This window comes from Mustela nigripes, chromosome 1, assembly GCF_022355385.1.
Source record: "Mustela nigripes isolate SB6536 chromosome 1, MUSNIG.SB6536, whole genome shotgun sequence".
In the NCBI taxonomy this organism is placed as follows: domain Eukaryota; kingdom Metazoa; phylum Chordata; class Mammalia; order Carnivora; family Mustelidae; genus Mustela; species Mustela nigripes.
The window spans coordinates 48,229,272-48,249,504 of record NC_081557.1 but is presented as its reverse complement, the minus strand read 5'-3'; the positions used below and the strand labels follow the sequence as shown (position 1 = coordinate 48,249,504).

At 47.2% G+C, this 20,233-nt stretch overlaps 3 protein-coding genes across 10 annotated transcripts in view; 2 read left to right on the top strand and 1 right to left on the bottom strand.

The window, feature by feature from the left end:
- The first annotated feature begins 10,822 nt into the window (after positions 1-10,822).
- ANAPC15 (anaphase promoting complex subunit 15) lies at positions 10,823-13,919 on the top strand. 7 transcript variants are annotated; one of them, XM_059410053.1, is made up of 6 exons: positions 10,823-10,946; positions 11,524-11,620; positions 12,299-12,428; positions 12,912-12,971; positions 13,299-13,436; positions 13,574-13,919. In XM_059410053.1, the coding sequence occupies exons 3-6, from the start codon at positions 12,309-12,311 to the stop codon at positions 13,631-13,633; spliced, it is 378 nt and encodes a 125-aa protein (XP_059266036.1). In that variant the 5' UTR covers positions 10,823-10,946; positions 11,524-11,620; positions 12,299-12,308; the 3' UTR covers positions 13,634-13,919. The 7 variants fall into 7 exon arrangements, with proteins under 7 accessions (XP_059266036.1, XP_059266044.1, XP_059266026.1 ...); XM_059410061.1 differs by lacking the exon at positions 11,524-11,620 and having other exon boundaries at positions 12,304-12,428; XM_059410043.1 differs by lacking the exon at positions 11,524-11,620.
- Positions 13,920-13,944: 25 nt separating this feature from the next.
- Positions 13,945-18,051, bottom strand: TOMT (transmembrane O-methyltransferase). Of its 2 annotated transcripts, XM_059409946.1 has the most exons (4): positions 17,772-18,051; positions 16,649-16,921; positions 15,389-15,585; positions 13,945-14,889 (listed from the first exon to the last, which is right to left on the bottom strand). In XM_059409946.1, the coding sequence occupies exons 2-4, from the start codon at positions 16,905-16,907 to the stop codon at positions 14,569-14,571; spliced, it is 777 nt and encodes a 258-aa protein (XP_059265929.1). In that variant the 5' UTR covers positions 16,908-16,921; positions 17,772-18,051; the 3' UTR covers positions 13,945-14,568. The 2 variants fall into 2 exon arrangements, with proteins under 2 accessions (XP_059265929.1, XP_059265924.1); XM_059409941.1 differs by lacking the exon at positions 17,772-18,051 and having other exon boundaries at positions 16,649-16,964.
- A 1,410-nt stretch (positions 18,052-19,461) lies between these two features.
- The window catches only part of LAMTOR1 (late endosomal/lysosomal adaptor, MAPK and MTOR activator 1), a 5,751-nt gene continuing 4,979 nt past the window's right edge, over positions 19,462-20,233 (top strand). The window contains exon 1 of the mRNA XM_059410027.1: positions 19,462-19,646. Coding sequence (XP_059266010.1) covers positions 19,605-19,646 — 42 coding nt within the window. The 5' untranslated portion in view covers positions 19,462-19,604. The remainder of the gene's footprint in view (positions 19,647-20,233) is intronic.

Below are 20,233 nucleotides of genomic sequence, written 5' to 3'. Positions count from 1 at the left end.
GTAAGGCTGCTGAAACCCTGTAAGCAAGGTGCTAGGCTGACTTTTCCAAGGGGCTTTATTGGCATAAAGTCAACTGTAGTTCCTTAAATCTGGTATCATATTTGAGCCTATGTATATCTCTCTAAAATATGACGTTCCAACAAAGCCTTGGTAAGATAATCAATTTTTCCGAACTGTGTCCAGTTATAAGGAAGATAGATCCTTATTGAACTTATGCAAATAACTATATTGCCATGAAAATAAGAGAGACTTAGCAAATTCTGGAGAGATCAGGTAGGAAGAAAAAGTAACTGTTTCATCTTTGTTCAGGAAGATTTACTTTACCAAATTGTTGTCATGGCTAGTTTAAGAGAAAAAACTTATTCAGATCTGGAAAACAAAAGATTAAAGAACCAGCAACATTTTGAACAAAAAAAATACAATCATTGTCATTTTTTCAGTCCTGTGTAATTAATTCTTGATCTTGATCTTTTATTAGGACTTTTATGAATCCAGCTTTTCATAAGAGTTTATAAATTCTTACCCAGTTCAGTGATAGGATCTGAAAGTTATCAGACACCTATACTAGTCAGAGTCCTTTCTATGAATCTCCCTGAAGAGGAATTACTTTTGCAAAATAATCAGAGTAAAATAGTAATGGCCGGTAAATGAAAAAAGACTGAAAAATGTCCATAGTTAAAAGTCTGATGAGGGCGCCTGGGTGGCTCAGTGGGTTAAGCCTCTGTCTTCAGCTCAGGTCATGATCTCAGGGTCCTGGGATCGAGTCCCTCGTCGGGCTCTCTGCTCAGCAGGGAGCCTGCTTTCCCCCTTCTCTCTCTGCTGGCTTCTCTGCCTCCTTGTGATCTCTCTCCATCAAATAAATAAGTGAAATCTTTAAAAAACAAAACAAAACAAAAAGGCTGACGAGAGGTCCATTTAATGAAATTGACAAGGAAATTTGGTTGTTTCTGTGATACCCAACATTTTAAGATGGTAACTGGAATTATGACTGATAAAGTTACATATTGGACTTTTAGGAATTTCATATAATTTCTATAGCCCTTATATTACTAATATATACATACAAGGATATCCATAAAGGAGGTTTAGCATTATTTTTTACTTGGCAATGCTTCCCCTGTTTTAACACATCAAATAAGCCCAATTCGCTGAATGTCTTTTTTTTTACAGAGAGAGAAAAAAAATCTGAGATGTTCCAGGTGCCCTTTAGAAAATCCCAAAGGTACTTCCAAATTTAAAAATTTTAATTTAGAATTTTATTTGGGGAAGTTTGATTTTTGTCCTTTATTTTCCTCTTTCCCATTATGAAATAATCAGGGTGTTTTGGACTTTTTTTAATGTTAGGAAAAATTTACTTTCTTTTTCCTTAACAAACATGTATCTTCATACCTCAAGCCTTCTCTTAGCCAAAAACATATCCTACTTTCTTTGCATACAGAGTCTTTTCCTTTATTAGTTCTAGTAAGTTTAATTACATATCTAAATTAGAATCATATTCTTAGATAAGGTTTCTTAGAAACCTTAATATCTAGTGAAAACTAAAAGACAAGCAGTTGTGAACTATTACAGCAGCGTTCTTTTTTTTTCTTAAAGATTTTATTTATTTATTTGACAGACAGAGATCACAAGTAGGTAGAGCAGCAGGCAGAAAGAGGGGGTAAGCAGGCTCCCTGCTAAGCAGAGAGCCTGATGAGGGGCTCCATTCCAGGACCCTGGGATCAAAACCTGAGCCAAAGGCAGAGGCCTTAACCCACTGAGCCACTGAGGTGCCCCAGCAACGTTCTTTAGATGGGTAGATTTATGAATGAATTTAATAGTTTCTAGTCACATACATTTCCCCATAGCACAATTTTTCAATGTGGCACAAGAAGTTTTTACTAATAGACCCAATATCTTGAGTGCCCTGTAATGAGAGGTCAAAAGTAGATAAACTTAGACTTGTTTAACAATTAGTGTTTTAGCATTTCATCTTATTTGGAAATAATCTAGACATTCAGTGAATTCCCACCATTTAACATAACTTAGCAGAATTCTTTTTTTTTTAAGTTAGCAAAATTCTTTTTTTTTTTTTTTTAAAGTTTGTTTTTTTTTTTTAAACATTTTTTTTTCTTAAGATTTTATTTATTTACTTGAGAGAGAGACAGTGAGAGAGAGCACATGAGCGAGGAGAAGGTCAGAGAGAGAAGCAGACTCCCCACGGAGCTGGGAGCCTGATGTGGGACTCGATCCCGGGACTCCAGGATCATGACCTGAGCTGAAGGCAGTCGTCCAACCAACTGAGCCACCCAGGCGCCCAAGTTAGCAAAATTCTAATGGTGATATTTACCAAATATTTGTGAAACTTTTTATTTTTAAGATTTTACTTTTTTTAAGTAACCTCTAGACCGAATGTGGGGTTCAAACCCACAATCCCAAGATCAGGAGTCCCATGTTCCACCAACTGAGCCAGCCAGGTGCCTCGTGAAATTCTTTTTAAGTAGACATGCTACAAGACATAATTATTGCCAAAAACTTCACCTAAAATCTCTTCTCCCACTTACCTCTAACAAAAGCACTTGCTCCCAACAACTATTTTTAGATTACCCAAAAAAACTTCATAAAGTCATAAAGACATTAGATAAAGTCAGTCATCCTCCTAAGCTACTTTGCTTCCTGACAAATGTGTATTAGAGATAACATGATTTGACTAATAAATGTAGAATACAAGTTCTATGTCTGTATTATATTTAATGTTGATAACTCTAAAGACATACCAATTTTAATTAATCCAAACTTAAAATAGCTTTTATTTACCAAAATTATCCCAGATCACATGAACTTAAAAAAACATTTGGGTGGTTTCTTTATTTCTGAGTTTTAGGAATACTTACTTCAAAAGTGCTCATTTTTAAGCCAATTAAATAGAGGTCTTTTACCTACTAATTTTGTCAATATCATCTTGGTAGAGTGACAGGAAAAAAAAAGACCACATGTACATATTATACATCCATAGACACTTATAAACATGCAGAGATATACAAACAAAGACCCTATAGCTTCTGTTCCAAAATTTTAGCCATGAATCAAGTACATTAATATAAAACTGATTTATAAATAACAATTGAATCCAAATTGGCAAATGGAATGTGTTATGGGTTGCCTGCTCCAGTGGCTAAAGGTTTTTACTAACGTTTGTGAAGATTTTTTAAGATTTTAAGATTTGTCCTTGATGAGTAGACTTAAATGACTTCCTTGGGTGTTTACATTTCAAAGACATGGTAAGATTTTACATCTTCAAGGGACAGAGAAAGAAATGTAAGTTTTCTCCTTGGAGTTTTAGTGCCTTTTGGATGGTTTGATGGTCCGCATAAAATACAGTAGCATTGACCTATAACTAGGGGAGCACCCTGTAAAAATAATTGTCTGGACTCAAGGTCAAATGGAACCTCTTCGGGAATGGAGATGAAGAGGAAGTCATGTGGGTCATTATGGTCATGAAAATTATAAACTCATTGGATCATGCTGATTTTGTGCAGCAGGAGATGGGCCTCATCTTAGTGTTTTCCAGTCACTGTGAGGCTTAGCAGTGACCACTGCGATGGAAGGATGGGCATGGAGCCAAGCAGGAAGTATCTAAGTGAGGACAGGAAGGGTCCTGGTATGAATATCGGGGGCTCTAGGGACCTTTGCCTTTCCATTTCCCTCTTCCTCCTCACTGGAGGTCTTAATAACCCTGTCAGCTTTCCCCTCGGTGGCAGAATACCTCTAGAAGCATGCTTTTAGTTCTGCCCATTCAGGGGAAAGTTGAGGGGTTCAGGATCTGTGGGATCTTGGTGGAAACAAACACATAGCCTGGATGGATCTTTAAGGAAGCTATGGGTTTTATGGTCTTTAGAGATACTGGTGGGTTGATGCATTTTGGCAGCTGTGAGTCATAATTCAGAGCCCATTCCAAACAAACAAGAAAACTCTCAATAGCCTGTTAGCTCCCCTCTCTCCTTTGGCTGCATAAAACTTCTAAGGAAGGCTTGCATAAATTTTAGTTTTTGATCTGTTTCTACTTTTTGTCTTTATCCTGTTACCTTCATCTTATATATTATTACCAAAAATTTTAGATGACATCACTGTACACCCTCTTGCTAGGTGGCTGTTTTCCTTTCCAGCGTGTCCCAAGAGACCTTTCTGGATTGGGGTCTCCCTCCACTAGCATGATATACAACAGTGTCTTTAGGAAAAGGCCCTAAACCCTCTGAGCATAATACCAGAGTCTTGGCGTGTTGGTATGCATGGCTTCAACTAACACCCAGGAAGTGCCATGGGGTTTTGCATTTATCAAGAAGTTGGTGTACCTCCTCAGGGTTCTTGGGAGGCACTGGCACCAGATATTCAGGACATGTATATTTGTCCATTAATTTTTTTTTAGTAACATCACACCAGGGATTGGTAGTATCCCATCAGGTCTTGGGGAGAGGAACAACAGCAGTGGCTATCAGAAGTGGTATCACAGAGACTCCAGGTGCCTGTTGTATGGTCCCTCTGGAGGTGCCATTGATTTCTGGTAGCAAAGCTATTTCACTCTTCGGGATTAGGACATGTAGTCCAGGCACCACCCACTGATTCAGTGGTGGCAGGTGGAGGTCTCCTGTCCTCTTTTCCTTGTGTCTTTCGCCCAGAGCCTCTCCTTGGACAGTGACAACACCCTTGTGATCCAGTCTACCATCCTCAGCTCTCCTAGGCCACGAGGGGTGGATGATCCTTTCACACCTTAATGGTCAATTAAGGCCTTTATAATTAGTAGTCTGATCATCTCATTAGGCCATATGGGCTTGATCATGGTGCTCTGGGGAGATCACCAGATTATTATGGTAGCTGTGGCCTGTTGGACATCACAGGCCACACAGCACAGAACGATATTGAAAAGCACAGAGCAATATGCGAGACCCCACAAGTGATCACTCTTTCTCAGACAGGGTTACCCATCTGAGGGAAGTGGTTAGTCAGCAAGTTACAGGTGAATAAGGGCATTCCCCTCAGGAAAGTGCACAGACATCATGCTCTGCTACCAGCCACGCCAACTGTTTTGTGCCAGCCTCAGCCTATCAATAACAATGTCAAGGTCAGACTGGCTTTGGTGGTTCTTCTTTTTGGATGCCCTTCAGTGGTAATAATTGGGAAACTTTGAAGGAAAGGTTTATTACCTACAGAACCTGGACATTATACAGCAGGCCTGGGGCCACCTAGAGAGGGTACCAGTAGAGAAAGCATTGGGGCCTGGGGTTCTGCTTTTACTGAAATCCATGGTGTGGGGCCTGGTGTTTTGAGGGCTCAGTCTTTATCAGTGAGAATTTAGGGGTACCTGAGTAGACCAGTTAGTTGAACATCTGACACATGATTTCAGCTCTGCTTATGATCTCGCGGTGCTGAGATGGGGCCCTGTGTCAGGCTCATGCTTGGTACGGAGTCTGCTTGTCCCTCTCCTTCTGTTCCTTCTCTCTCTCTCTCTGTCTCTCCTCTCTCTGACTTTGTCTTAAATAAATAAAATATTTAAAAAAAAAAAAAAGAGCGAGGTTTTAAAGTGAAGGAAGAGGGGCACCTGAGTGGCTCAGTTGGTTAAGTGCCTGCCTTTGGTTCAGGTCATATCCTGGAGTCCTGGGATAGAGCCCTGTGATTTCAAATTCCCTGCTCTTTGGGGAGCCTGCTTTACCCTTTCCGTCTGCTGCTTCCTCTGCTTGTGCTCTTGCTCTTGCTCTCTCAAATAAATAAATAAAATCTTAAATAAGTAAACTGAGGGAAAAGAACAGACAAGTGACCCAAATGATCAGTAATCAAAATCACCAAAGATCCCCAAAACAAAGGAGCCTCAGTAGAGGGGAAAGGGTGTGGATCTTGGATTATTAGAGACAGCTATGGATTGGATGCCTTGGTATTCAAAGCTTAAGTCAGGCACCGACCTTACAAAAAAGAAAAGAAATGAAAAGTCAGTTTACATGCATGGAGGGATGTGTTCCAAGCAGAGGGAACCATAAGCCCAAAGACTCCAAAGCAGGAATGTACTCAGCATTGCTCAGCTCTTGCCCTTCTTGGTTCCTGGAGAATTCTCTGCATGGAGAGGCATGGATTTCCCTCTCCAGCCTATGGGCTCTGGACTTACTTCTGACTGTTGAGAAATTCCCATCCTACCTCGTGCTTTTGGCCCAGGGCTGACTTGTGTAATACACAATGAAGGAGCAAGTAGTATCTGAGGACAGAAGGGGTAGGTCTGAGGAGCATCTTCCAGGGACTCCCATTAGAGCTGGAGACATGTTTGGAATGTTACATTAGAGAAAACAGAAGCTGGGAGATGAGTTAAATCTACCTGGTCCCAGAAAGTCAGCAGTAGGGCTAAGGTAAGGACCAGGATGCCTAACTCCCACCGTGTCCACTCCATCTCAGGGTCACCAAAGCCCTTCCCATCTGAGTCCCCCTAATGTTTTTTCTCATCTCTCTTTCTCTGTCCCCAGATATCTACTTCTTTTTTTTTTTAATTTTTTAAAACTTTTTTTTTTAAAGATTTTATTTATTTATTTGACAGAGAGAGATGACAAGTAGATGGAGAGAGAGGCAGGCAGAGAGAGAGAGAGGGAAGCAGGCTCTCTGCTGAGCAGAGAGCCCGATATGGGACTTGATCCCAGGACCCTGAGATCGTGACCTGAGCCGAAGGCAGCGGCCTAAACCACTGAGCCACCCAGGCGCCCCCCAGATATCTACTTCTGCCCGAAAGGATTTTCACTATTCTCCAAACACATCATCATCATCTTTCAACTCTATGTCCTTGAAGGTATAATGCCTTTGTATATTGCCTTCTCTCACCTGTCCCTCAGGTAAACTCCTACTCATCCCTCAAGGCCCTCTCAAATGTTCCCTTCCCTGGAACAAAAGTCTAAACTCAGTTTCTCCAGAACCCATTCATCTCTCCTTCCTCTGTGCTCTCATGATCATCTCCACATACATCAATTCTAACATTGACTACCCTCTCCTATAATTGTCTATAGCTGGTTTTAGTCCTCACTGGGCTATATTTTTCTCTAGGACAGGGATTATTTTTGCTTCTTTCCCTAGGGCCTCGCATGGTGTCTGGCATTGGCTTGGCACTCAGTAAATGTTGACCAACAGTGGAATAAATGAAGGAATACGAAGCAAATGTCTTAACCTCTCAGTCCTAGTTTTAATATCCTTGAAATGAAAGCAAGTTAAACACTCAGCAACATTAAATGATGGATAATGAATGTAAAACAAATGTCACCATCATTGACTAAGTTGCCCAAGCCAAAAATAGGGAATCACACAAAATTTCCACTTCTCCCATTTTTTCCCCTCCCTGCAGCTAACCAGTCACCATGGCTTGTTGAACCAGGCTGAAGACCTTGTTAAGAAACTCTGGGTTAGGGCACCTAGGTGGCTCAGTGGGTTAAGCCGCTGCCTTCGGCTCAGGTCATGATCTCAGGGTCCTGGGATCGAGTCCCGCATCGGGCTCTCTGCTCAGCAGGGAGCCTGCTTCCTCCTCTCTCTCTCTGCCTGCCTCTCTGCCTACTTGTGATCTCTGTCTGTCAAATAAATAAATAAATCTTTAAAAAAAAAAAAGAAAGAAACTCTGGGTTACAGGGAAATTTCCATTAGGCCAGAGCTAATGGAAAGGAAGCATGGGAGGCAAAGGGTATTGGAGGTAGGGAGTCTTTAAGGAGAAGCAGCAGGAGGAGAGACTAATAGGTCACAGGAAGAACAGATAAGGGATCCAGGAGAAGGGAGACATCAGACTGAGTCCTGGGGACATAGAAACCACCCAATTATGTGCCCTCAAGAAATCCTAGTGGGCTAAGGAAACAAATAGAGACAAATGAGGCTGTAGTAGAGTAGGCCTCCTTCCTGATACCCCTGCTTTACTTGGCTTACAGGATATCACCCAGCTTGCCTGCTTTTCTACTTATATTTTTGGCCTTCCCCGTTTGTTCCTTCTCATTTGCTGCTTCTCCTAGTTTCCTTAAATGCTCAGTGTTGAAGAAACTATTTTCCATCTACACTCACTCCTTTGATGATCTCATCTAGTTTCATGGCTTTAAATGCCATCCATGTGCTGATAACTCCCAAATTGATATCTCTAGTCTAGATCTCTCCCCTGACCTCAGACCCCCTGCCCCTTCCTCCTCCTGCCCTCTCACCATCTGTACTCCAATGAACATTTTAAACTCCACACATCCAAAAATGAGCTCCAGATAGTTCCCTCCACAAAACAACATCTCCCTTGTCTTTCCCATCTCAAGAAATGGCAACACTGGTCTTCCAGTTGTTCAGTCCAAAAGTTGGCTCCTTTCTTCCTCTGATACTCTGCATCCAATCTGTCAGCAAGCTCTCTTGTCCCTACCCTTTAAATATATTCAGAATTCAACCACTTCTTTTTTTAAAAAAAAGATTTTATTTATTTATTTGACAGAGAGAGAGATCACAAGTAGGCAGAGAGGCAGGCAGAGAGAGATGGGCAGGCTCCCCGCTGAGCAAGAGCCCCATGCGGGGCTCAATCCCAGAACCCTGAGATCATGACCTGAGCTGAAGGCAAAGGCTTAACCCACTGAGCCACCCTGGCACCCCCAGAATTCAACCACTTCTTATCCCCCATCTCTGGATTATTGTAACAGGCTCCCAGTTGGTCTCCCTGCTTCTGCCACTCCCCCTCCTGAATTTGTTCTTTGTCCAACAGTCAGAGTAACTATGTTAAAATGTAAATCAGATTGTGTGGATCCTCTCCTCAAAACTCTTTACAGGATTCTCAACATGAAGTAAGAGCTAAAGTCATTATTATGACTTGCAAGGCTGTACTGTCTGGCTCCGGCTACCTCTCTGTCCTCACCTCCTGCTCTCACTACAGTACACTAAGCTCCAGCCATTCTAGACCCTTTGCATTTGCTCCCTCTCTGAAATGCTCTTCCCTAAATATCAGAATAGTGCCCCACCACCCAATCTTTTGCTTCAGACCTTTACTCAAATCACATTCCTAGAAAGGTTTTCCTTGCCCCTCCTAGGTAAAATAAAACCTCTTCCCTCCCCGCTTCTCAGATTTATTTTTTCTCCTTGGTATCTACTGCAGTCTTAAAACTATACATTTTGTTTATCTATCTTCTTTATTGTTTATCTCTCCCATTAGAGTGGAAGCTGCTGTTGTGCCCAAATTCTGAGACCCCCAAAGACGACCACCAGAGTCCAGAGTCAAAGCCAAACAGCAAGGGTCGTTTATTACGAGTTCGAACCCGGACCTCCGCGCACTCGTTGCCGGTGATGCTAAGATGTCCTGATCTCAGGATCCCAGGATGCTGGGATCATGACCTGAGCTGAGGGCAGCGGCTTAACTGACTGAGCCACCCAGGCATCCCGGCAAATTTTACTCTTTAATGAAAAACTTTATGGGCAGGGCACATGGGTGGCTCAGTCATTAAGCGTCTGCCTTCGGCTCAGGTCATGGTCCCGAGACCCTGGGTTTGGGCCCAGCATGGGGTTTCCTGCTTGGCAGGAGGCCTGCTTCTCCCTGTCCCACCCCCCCACCCCCACCCCCGCTTGTGTTCCCTCTCTGGCTGTCTCTCTCTCTGTCAAATTAAAAAAAAAAAAAGAAAGAAAGAAGGAAAAGGAATGAAAAAAATTTTTTTAAAAACAAAACAAAACACAACTTTATGGGCGCCTGGATGGCTCAGTCGGTTAAGTGTCTGCCTTGGGCTTAGGTCATGATGGGATGGAGGACCACATCTGGCTCCCTGCTCAGCTGGGAGTCTGCTTCTCTCCTTCCTTCCCGCTTGTGCTCTCTCTCTCTCTCTCTCAAATAAAAATAAAATATTTTTAAAGAGAAGAAAACCTTTATAACAACTAGAGCTGGTTGGAAAAGTAATGTTAATATACACAGTACTTTACCACTTAAACATGTAATTTCATCAAATCCTCACATCTGTCCAGGATAGGAGGAAGACTGCAGTTTATGAGACTGGTTGAAGAGTAAACTGAGTCTAGGTTGGGAGAAAAAGGGACTTGTTAAAGTTCACACGTTGGGTGTGGCCAGGAGTGGAATTGTGGATGACTGCTAGTCCTTGACGAGGCTGGTGAGTGATGGAGCTTAATGGGGGTTGGAATTGATGGATTGCCGGTTTACAAGAAGGCAAGAGCTCTGAAGGGGAGGCTGAGTCAGAGGTTACTGTAACAGAAGAATCAGCATAGGACTGGGAGAGATGACGAAATTAACCACTAAGGTATTAGGGCAGCTGACTTCCCCCAAAGCAGTGCCCTGAGGCTGACTAGTCAGTCACTCAGACGAACGCAAACTGGACAAGCAATCTTAAGAAACCAGTGAGTCCGTGGTGGGTCTGCAGAGTCTGGCTTCTCCACTGGACTGTGAGGTCTATGGGGGCAGGGACCGTGTTCTAGATTTAGTCCCAGCTTCTAGCAGAGCCTGGAATATAGCAGGGACTCAATGATTTCTATAGAAGTCATACATAATTCAGTGTATGCGCCCAAACAAACAGAAGGTGAGAAGGAACAGACGGAAGGGGCGTAATAACACCCAGCGATCTTGGGGTAGAAGTAGACGGATTTTCCTGGGACGCGGCAGGACAAACAGTCCTAGTACTAAAGCCGGTTGCTGCCAGCTATTTTTCCGCAGGGGTTGGCAAGCCGATCCTGGCTAGGAACGAAAGGGCGGTGTTAAATAGGGCTTTTGGGGAGGCCTGGAGAGGCCGAAGGGCGGAGGCTCAAGGAGGGGCCAATAGAGTAGGCAAATTTCCAACCTCAACGTTGTGATTGAAATGTATAACGTCACATCCGGTGTGGTGGGCGGGAGCGGGAAACAAAAGAAAGCCAAGGCGCACGCGCCGGTGCTGCTCGGGTTCTGGCGGGTTCTTCCGCTCAGGCCGAGAGAAGTGCTTCCGGGTCGCCGCCGGCTACCGCCTCCCGGCGCGGTAAGTACAGAAGGCAGGCTGCGGCCGCTGTCTCCCTGCCACTTCTCTTCGCCCTCCCCCAGAGAAAATCCGTGGCCCTGCCGCGGCTCCTCAGGTCCTTCAGTTCAGACTCCTTTTAACAGTAAAGAGCTCCCGCTCATTGGCGCTTCCTCGAGGCCAAGCCCCACCCCGTCGCCCAAGATCCGTCACTCATTGGTGTCACTTTCTGTCACCCAGCATTTCTTCCAGTTAATTGGCCCTACTCAGGCCCCGTTCCTTTCGCTATTGGTAACCCTATAAGGGCAAATGCCTTTTCGAATCCCGCCCCTGCATTCTTCGTGTTGATCCACCCCGCATGCATTATCATAATAAGCGAAGAATGGGCGGTGGCTTGGTGGCAAGGGGTGGCTTTTCCGAGCCTCGGTCTAAGTGGCCTCTCCTGCGTAGGGGACGTGAGCTTGGGTGCTGTTGTGCTAACGTCATGGGACGGGAAGCCGAGATTCACGGAAGGGCAGCGGCTGGCCCAGTATCGGTCAAATGAGTTTAGGGTAAAAGCAGAACTAGACGTAGGTGCTTTTCTCCTGCTCATCTCCTCTAGTGCCTGGCCTCGATTTCTTCCCCGTGGGAATTCAGTGCCCCAACTCATGATCTGGAGCCCGTCGTTGCCTGTCGCAGGGCCTCAATTTTTCTGTCAGGTGAAAGACTTTAATTCAGATTCTCTGGGACCTTTTGGTCAGCCCCCTCAGCTGCTTAATCCTTGCCGAATTTACTTATTCTCTCACATGATAGTTCATTCAGCCTTCCATTTACTTATCCATTTACTCATGCCTTTCTGAACCATACTGCACGTGGAACCCCTCACCACCACCCCAGTTTAGCTCTCGTTCAGGAGAGAGGTGATTAGAGTCCTAAACTTCTGACACGGGATAAGTATGTTAGGGATCATCATAGAGGGGCAAGAAGTAGGTTTTACTGTTTGGAGGAGGTAAAGATAGTGTCAGTGGAGCCTTGTTCTAATTTTGTAGTGTTGGTCTGCATTCACAGATCTCTTCCCCGCCTTGACCAGTTTAAACACTTTACTTCTCCATAAAGGGAATTAATTATCAGAATAACCATGAGAGTGTAGTATAATTATTATTCCCCATTTTACAGATGAGGAAACTGAGGCTCAGAGAGGTTAAGTGACTTGGCCAAGGTCAAAACAGCTAGTAAGTGGTGGAACAGGATCAAACCCAGGTCTATCTAATTCCCACCAAGAAAAGCTATTTCCCTGCTACCTTCTTCTCCACCTCACCCCCAGATTAAACTGTAACCAAATAAAACCCCAACCAAAGACACCTGGTAGCTGGATTTCACCTGGCCCTTTACCTCAGTCTAGGAGCCATGTCCACCTTGTTTCCCTCACTTTTCCCCCGTGTGACGGAGACATTGTGGTTTAACCTGGATCGACCCTGTGTGGAGGAGACAGAGCTACAGCAGCAAGAACAGCAGCATCAGGCCTGGGTGAGTAAGGACCTAACACAGTGGTGGAGCCTTAGTCAGGGAATAGCTTTTTGCCCTGAGTTGGGAATACTCAAGCTGGGAGGAAGGAGGGCTAGCTTGACATCTTTGTAGGACTCCGATTTACTGTGGGCCCATTAGACTTCTGGGCCAGACTGGAGCCCAGGCTCTTTTCCCTAAAGCATAGGACATAATTTTGACTTTATTGAGGACCTCGTAGATGGGATATTCTAAAATGATAGTTTCTCACTTCATTCTTAACATAATCTTATGAGGAAACCACAGCCCAGAGAATGTATGTAATTGGATCAAGTTTATAAGTAAGTGGCAGATGATAAGAGACAGAGGGATTGATTTCTTTCTGGAAACTGGAAGGAAGCTTCTTTACACTTGAGGGGTCATCTTAGGGGCACAGTGGGCTAGTACCATGTTCCTGACCTCTCCTGCCCAGGCCCTGACCCTGCTCTTCTCCCATTTTGGCCACAGCTCCAGAGCATCGCAGAGAAAGACAACAACTTGGTACCTATTGGCAAGCCAGCCTCAGAGGTGAGTGGTTCCAGCAGGTAGGGCTTGTGTGGGGCCCAGGTGGGCTAAGGCTCTGCTCTACTTCTGAAGGTCCTGCCTCTGACCCATGAGCAGTTATGGTCCTCAGCTCTGGGTGGAAGCTCTAAAGGGGAGGTAGAATAGGTAGCCATTGGACCCAGCACTAAGGTCCTGCAGAACATGCATCTTCTTGCTAAACTCAAAGGGGTGGGGCATGGTTGGGGAATGGAGGGTCATTCGTTGTTCCCAGAGACTGGCTTCAAGTGGAGCAGTACTTGAACTGGTCCAGGAAGCCCTATAGAGCCTATAGGCTCTCCCTTGCCTCACCAGCACTATGATGACGAGGAAGAGGAGGATGAAGATGATGACGAAGATAGTGAAGAGGACTCAGAGGATGATGAGGACATGCAGGACATGGATGAGATGAATGACTACAATGAGTCACCTGATGATGGAGAGGTCAATGAGGTAGGCAGGGGTGTGGGGAAGGGCCCCTGCCCCTGACTTAACTGGTGCCCAAGGGGTACAGAGATTGTGGTTCCAGACGGGCTGGTTCTGGTACTGGGGCAGGCCGGGTGGCTGAGGCCCCTTCCCACCCACACCAGCCTTCTCTCCAGGTGGACATGGAAGGCAACGAACAGGATCAGGACCAGTGGATGATCTAGGTAGACAAGGCAAAGTGGCCTCAGGGAAATTCCAGGCCAGCCCAACTTACCCTGCATTCCCTGCAGAACCAGCTGATTTCCCCAGTGCTGAAAGCTTACCCTTGGGTATCTCTTCAGCTGCTGCCAGGAACTGGTGTCCGTGGCCCCTCCCAGGCCATCAGTTTGCCCTGGATTCCCCAGGGCCTGAGCCCAACCCACCTTTCTGCCTAGTACTTCACCCTTTGGTTACCAGGTATAGTCTCTTTCTAACCCCCTTTAATAAAGACACAGGACTGATTCCCCCTGACCCCCGTGTCTATTCCCTATTTGTTGGTGGGGCCCGGAGGAATCCAGCACTTTCTCTTGAACTTCAGGGAGAGGGCACACAGGGGACTTCAGGCAAGCCTACTTGAGCATGTGGTCCAGGGCTAAGGAAGGCCAGGGTGGCCCTGGCCCCAGGCTCCATTACCATTTTCTCTGGCCCAGATTATATTCATACATTCCTTCAGAGCCTCTCTGTTTCCTCTGACCCCACCTGGAACTGCATGGGCTGGGGAGGGCTGGCTTTCTGAGGCCCAGAGCTGGAAGGCCCCTGGAAGTCTTCCAGCCAGCATCCTTGGTGTTAAGAAAGCAGATTAAATCTCAGAGCAACACAGGGAGTCCTTTGGAATCACCCAGAAAATCAGTGATAGAGTTGGGTTGGGAGCTTAGGACTCTTGCCTCTTAATCTGTGACTTGCTCTGGAAGAAAAGGGGCCAGTGAGACCAAGCAATCTGACAGAACTTGATGCCTGAATCAGTGTGGAACAGAATGGGAGGCCACAGGTGGGAGGACAACCTCCCACCACCCTGAGCCCAGCACGTGTCAGGCCACAAGCGGGGAGGGTAGGGGATGTTCTGCGGTCCTTGCTTGGGTGGGGGTGGAGGGGCAGCAGTAAGTACCCCTGGGCCCAGACCTTAGCCAGGCCCTGTATAGGTGAGCTGGGCTATGCCGTCCTTTATAGCAGGGAAGTCAGGGAGGCCAGTGTGGTGGAGGCGGCAGCGGTAGCGGCCACAGCTCTTGGCATACTGCAGGAAGCGAGGTGCACCCGGGAAGAGCACGTGGTCAGCCAACACAGTGGCACCAGCTGGCAGCAGGGCATGGGCCTCCAGCAGCTGCAGGTCCCGCAGGTAACATCGGGGCCGGTGTGCCAGGAGCACCATGTCTGCCCGGTTCAGCTGGTACTGGGTTCGTAGGCACGGGATCACCTCCTCTGAGCTACTCACAATGAGCTCCACCTGTGGGGGAGAAGGAGCTGGAGATGAGGGTGGGAGAGACTGTTCTCCCACACCAGACTCTTGCATGATCTGGCTTACTTTACGCCAGGTCCTGGCCTAGGACCCCACAAGTGTTCACACATTTCCTCTATCCTCAGAACAAACCCAAGAGGTCAGCATCAGTATTGTGATTTCCATTCTGTCAGTGATGAAGCTGAGATTCAGGGAATAAGTGCTTGGCCCAAGGTCATAAAGCTCACAAGGGGTAGACTGAAGGTTTGGACCCAGATTTGCTGAGCTCCAGAGACCTTCCTCTTAACTGCTCCTTTGTCATCCAGCAGCAAATGTGAGCAAATGATGTGGAACAGAAGGGCAGGAATTCATGCATCACCCAGGGTCACAGTCCCCTATGTGGAGCTGCTGCCTTCTCCTAGGTGGGATTCCCTTACTGGAGAGGCCTGGCTCGGGCAAGGCTGGGCATGGGAGAGAAGAGACAAGGGTTTGGGAGGTGGGGGCTGACCGTGCGCTCGTCGAAGCCAGCCAGGCGAATGAGTTTTTCGGCCACTGCTGCCATGCGTGGGTCCCACTCCACGGTGAGAAGGCGGCCCCCGGGCGGTAGGGCATGGGCAATAAGCAATGTGGAGTACCCGCAGTGGGTGCCCAGCTCTAGCACAGAAGCAGGGGCCCTTTCCTCCACCAGCCGCATCAGGATCTGACCTGGGGGGGAAATAGGGCTGTTGCAGCAGATGTGGGAGACGGATGTAGGACCCCTGACAGAAAGGGATCTCAAATGCCCACCTGCCTCACTGCAACCCCCAACCAGCTGGGGTCTTCTCAGACTATAGTTCCAGCTGCCCCACTGGTGCTCTTCCCCCTCCAGGCTTGCCTTCTTCACTCTCTTCTTCATACCACCCATCAGGCATCTTTCCAACAAACAAATCTGACCCTTTGTTCCTTGGTTCCTATGATCATCAAGGACTTTGAGATTGAACTTGAGATCCTCAGCCTGACATTCAGGACCTTCTTGGATCCGATCCTAGCCAATCTTTCCAGTTCTTCCCATCTGTAGCCTGTATCACAGCCCTTCCATACACTGTGGCCAGAATCCGCCAAGTCAGTGCTGGCTCATTCCATCATGCTGCATTAGTATATGTGGCTGATTTTGCCCCTCCCCACCCCTGTGTTTATCTGCTTGGCCAAGCGGGAAGCAATTCTAGGCTGTGTGTAAGTGTTGCTTCGTCCAGGAGGGCTCAAGTAGAAACAACCAACAGAAACCTTTGCTAGAACTTCCCAGTTTCATGCCCCCTTGTTTTATTCATTGAATATCTTTCTAACCTTGGAATTTGAAAAATTTCTTCAGACTCTAAAAGCACTTGTGCCAGAAGCTGGGATTCAGACAAAGCCAGGCAGCTACCCTGAATGGGATGTGGAAGACTCCACGGTGTGGGGAGAAATATTTAGGACAGGTAATTACAAAATTATGGGTTATGTACTATGATGGTTATTCCCTTTGTATTATGTCTCCTTTGAGGCCAGCATTTGTGGCCTCTGCCTCCTTTTCCCACCCAGCACCTAGTACAGGCCTAGTACAAAAGGGTGGCAATAAGTGTTTGCTAGATGAATGAATAACTTTGCCTAGCCCTCTCATTTGTAGAGGGAAAAAAAGAGCCCCAGAGAGGATCAGGACCTGCCGAGGGCACCCAGTAGGCAGCGGCAGATCCCAGACCTTCCTTACCATCTTGGGGGTGCTTCCTAGAGCAGACGGTTAAGGAACACTGACCTTTGACAGGCCCCATGTGGCCCAGGTACTCGCAGTGGCTGCTCCAATGGTCCAGGGTGGTGAGGATGTGACTGGGGTCCCCAGGCAGGGCATGGGTGAGCACATAGCTGAAGGCCCGCTCCTCAATCCGCAGCCCTGAAAGGCAATCTCGGAGGCTCCGCAGCAAGACCATACGCACCAGCAGTCGGAAGTAGTGCCGGTACCGCACCAGCAATGTCACCACCAGGGGCAGGAAGGCCAGTGCGATGGCAGGGGACATGGTCCCTACCAGGACTGGGTGTGAAGGGAGGCAGGGAGGGAAACCCACATGCATCATTGCTTGTCATTTGTATTATCTCTATATTTTAAAGACCATAGCTCAAAAGACACTTTTGTCCAGAGTCACACAGCAGAACTGGGATTTGAATCTGAATTGGTCTGATTTCAAGCCCATGCACTTTCAAGGACTTCACGTTAGTCTATGTTTTGCTCCCACCCCCAAGCCACCTCTTCCCACTTCTGTCCCTTGGTCCTATCTTTACCTTGCTTCTTCTACCCGTTTCTCCTCATTTCCTCATCTCTGGACTGCTTTCGCAGACCTCCTCTGAGATATCCTCTACCCTCTTCACCCTCTGCCTTTTCTTCTCTGACCCATTAATGTAGAGCAAAAGAGCACAGATTTGTAGTCAGAAACCCCTTCAGGCCCTATGTGCTGCCTTAATAGAAGGCAATCAAAATACTCCATAGGGTGTTAGAATGAGATTTCTTCCCACCCCTCCATCTGGTCTTCCTTGAGGGTGGGAGGAGTCCTTGATCCTATATCCTCTCCAGTCCTGTTTCCCCTCCCCTGCATTCAGCTTTTCTGTTCTCCCTCAGAATTCCTTTTACAAGTGTAAACACACACAGCACACAGCCCCCTCACTTAAGCCTCTTCTTCTTCCTCGTCCCCTATAGGGGTAAGTGCCTTCTCCTTTGGCTTGCCCTGGACCATCCTCCCTTTCCTCCAGATCTGCCCCTTGTGAGGCCCCTGGTGATGGTGGGGACTGAAATTGAAAGTAAGAGTGTATAAATGGATGTGAGTAGGTGAGTGATAGTGAGTTTGAACTGATGTGCTTGGGAACCCACACTCAAGAGCCCTGCTTACCTGGGCTGGAGGCTCCTGCTTGGGGACGATCAGAGCATAGGAAAGGAGGGGGAGTCCTTGGGGCCAGAGAACCCTGAGGCGGGCTGGACCTGCTTTCAATTATTGATGCAGAGTTGCTGCTGTCACCTGAGACCTGCAGTTCAGGTTACTAGCTGCAGGAACAAGGTGGGGCTGACTCTTACACTTCTCAACTCCTGAAAAAAATGTACCGAACTTCAGGGTCTTGATCTGAGGGGTAATAAGAGCTACTGGGTTTGGTGACCTCTCTTCTAACTCCTTGTATCAGGACAACAGGGCATGGTGTGAGCCAAAGTGTATTCAAAATTCAAGTAATTCAAAATTCAACTTTTTGCTAAGCAAATGCCAGGATGTGGGTTTCAGAAGGGAGTCAGGTCTTGCCCCCTTCCTCCAGGAACTCCAAGTTTGAATGAAGATACTGATCCAGAAATGTAGAATAGACATAATGCAGTGCTCTTTGCACTGTTTTGTGAACTGCTATGTATCTTGACAGAAGGGTGTGTGGCACATCAGGAACAGTATTTTTTTTTAAAGATTTTTATTTATTTGACAGATCACAAGTTGGCAGAGAGGCAGGCAGAGAGACAGAGAGAGAGAGGAGGAAGCAGGCTCCCTGTGGAGCAGAGAGCCGGATGTGGGGATCGATCCTAGGACTCTGGGATCATGACCTGAACCGAAGGCAGAGGCTTTAACTCAATGAGCCACCCTTGCACCCTGGACAGTAGTTTTTGATAAGATAAATGAAGGAATCAACATGATAAGAATTAAGCACAGGGAGCTAGACATTCCCAAATAATGGGATAGAAGATGGCAATCAGGAAAATACTGTTTGTAGTGAGGGTTGAAGACAGAAGACAGACCTGGTGGGGAGACAATGTTCCAGGCACACGTGGAATAGCTAGGTCAGTTAGGGAACTGCAAGTATTTTCTTATGGCTAGTGAGGCATCACTCCAGTCATCCCTGCACTGCCACCACAATCACTACCAACCTCCATGACCCAGATGCTGGAATGGGAGGCAGGTGAGAGGGTCTGCAAGATCTTGAATGACATACGTGGACCTGTGTTCAGCGTCCAAGAGAAGCTATGGGATGGTTCTAAGAAAACAGCATTGTGTTAGATTACTATGATTGCTGTAAAAAGGCCATTAAGATTGACGAGAAATGCCTGAGGGCAAAGCCCGTGAGGCGCTCTCTCTCTTCTAGGATTGAGCTCTGCTCCGGTTTGCGTAGGAATAAGACCTTTTCTTCCAGTAAGTTTCCGATCCTCAGTAGGTGCTGAGAACTCCGTTGGGCGCCATACTCTTTAGGTGTCCACAACTGCGGGCTGGGCATCTCTGGGTCCAAAGTTTGTATACAAACGTTGTGCTCTAGAAGCTTGGAGCCTCAATCCCACAAGCCCCTCCAATGGCATTTAGGATAGCAAATCATGATAGCATTTGGTATAAGTTCACTCATTGCCTCAGAAAGGTAGCCTAGCAGCCACCCCACCAAATAGGAGGAGGACCTCTAGAGCCGGTGGAAGAAAACGCGAGCTCCAAGAAGCTGAAGTCATGTGATCCGCCCCCCTTTCATCGAGTCACGTGTCTTGCGTTTTGTCAAAGGAGGTGAGCCTGCCTATTGGTTGGCGATGATCACGCGGTGGAGGCGGGGCCGGAAGGCAGTATTGCGGCAGCCGCGGCGCGACTCTGGGAAGGGATAGGCGGGGAGGCTGGTGGCTGCTTGCTGGATGCAGCCACGGGTCATGTGACCGGAAGGGCTCCTGACGGACGCCGTCCCTCCTCGGCGCGGCCTGAGTGCCCGGCCCGACCCCGGCCATGGGGTGCTGCTACAGCAGCGAGAACGAGGACTCGGACCAGGTGCGGCCGCGGCGGGCGAGGCTCGGGAATGAGGGTTGAGAGGCTGGGGCGTGGGGCCCAGAAGAAAACCTGCAGAAGAGCAGGAGTAGGACTGCGGGGTTCATATAGTACGGAGGCCGGGAGGGGACAGATTACAGAGGAGACGCCTGCCCAGGCTCCTACCCCTGTTAAAGCCCCAGCTTCTCCACAGTCTCCGCAGTGGGGTGTGCAGGAACCTGTCTATCCCGCTCGCCCCACCCCTTTTATCTTATCTCACCCTTAAACCTTTATAGCGTTTAGGTTCTTCAACCTCGGTCTCTGGGAAACCCTGCCTTCCCAGCTTTCTGTGCCTTTTCTGTGCTTGTGTGAGCGGGCTTTGTGAATCCATTCTAGAGACAGGTAAGCTGAGGCTAAGAGTTCATTTGTCCTGACATGAATCAGGAATTGGTATAGGATCTCAGCCCCTGGGTTGAAGAAGTAAGGTCACTGCTGGTTTGTGGTCAGAAAAGGCCTCTGGTGGGGTGCCTGGGTGGCTCAGTGGGTTAAGCCTCTGCCTTCGGCTCAGGTCATGATCTCAGGGTCCTGGGATCGAGCCCCGCATCAGGCTC

Bases quoted from the DNA above. Each gene is read 5' to 3' on its own strand.
- ANAPC15 (XM_059410032.1), top strand. The intron at 12,972-13,298 runs GTGAGTGGTTCC...TTGCCTCACCAG, and splicing joins TTGGCAAGCCAGCCTCAGAG to CACTATGATGACGAGGAAGA. The intron at 13,437-13,573 runs GTAGGCAGGGGT...CACCCACACCAG, and splicing joins ATGATGGAGAGGTCAATGAG to CCTTCTCTCCAGGTGGACAT.
- TOMT (XM_059409941.1), bottom strand. From the start codon at position 16,964: ATGATGCATGTGGGTTTCCCTCCCTGCCTCCCTTCACACCCAGTCCTG. The intron at 15,586-16,648 runs GTCAGTGTTCCT...TTTCCCCCCCAG, and splicing joins CCACATGGGGCCTGTCAAAG to GTCAGATCCTGATGCGGCTG. The intron at 14,890-15,388 runs GTCAGCCCCCAC...TCTCCCCCACAG, and splicing joins CTGGCTTCGACGAGCGCACG to GTGGAGCTCATTGTGAGTAG.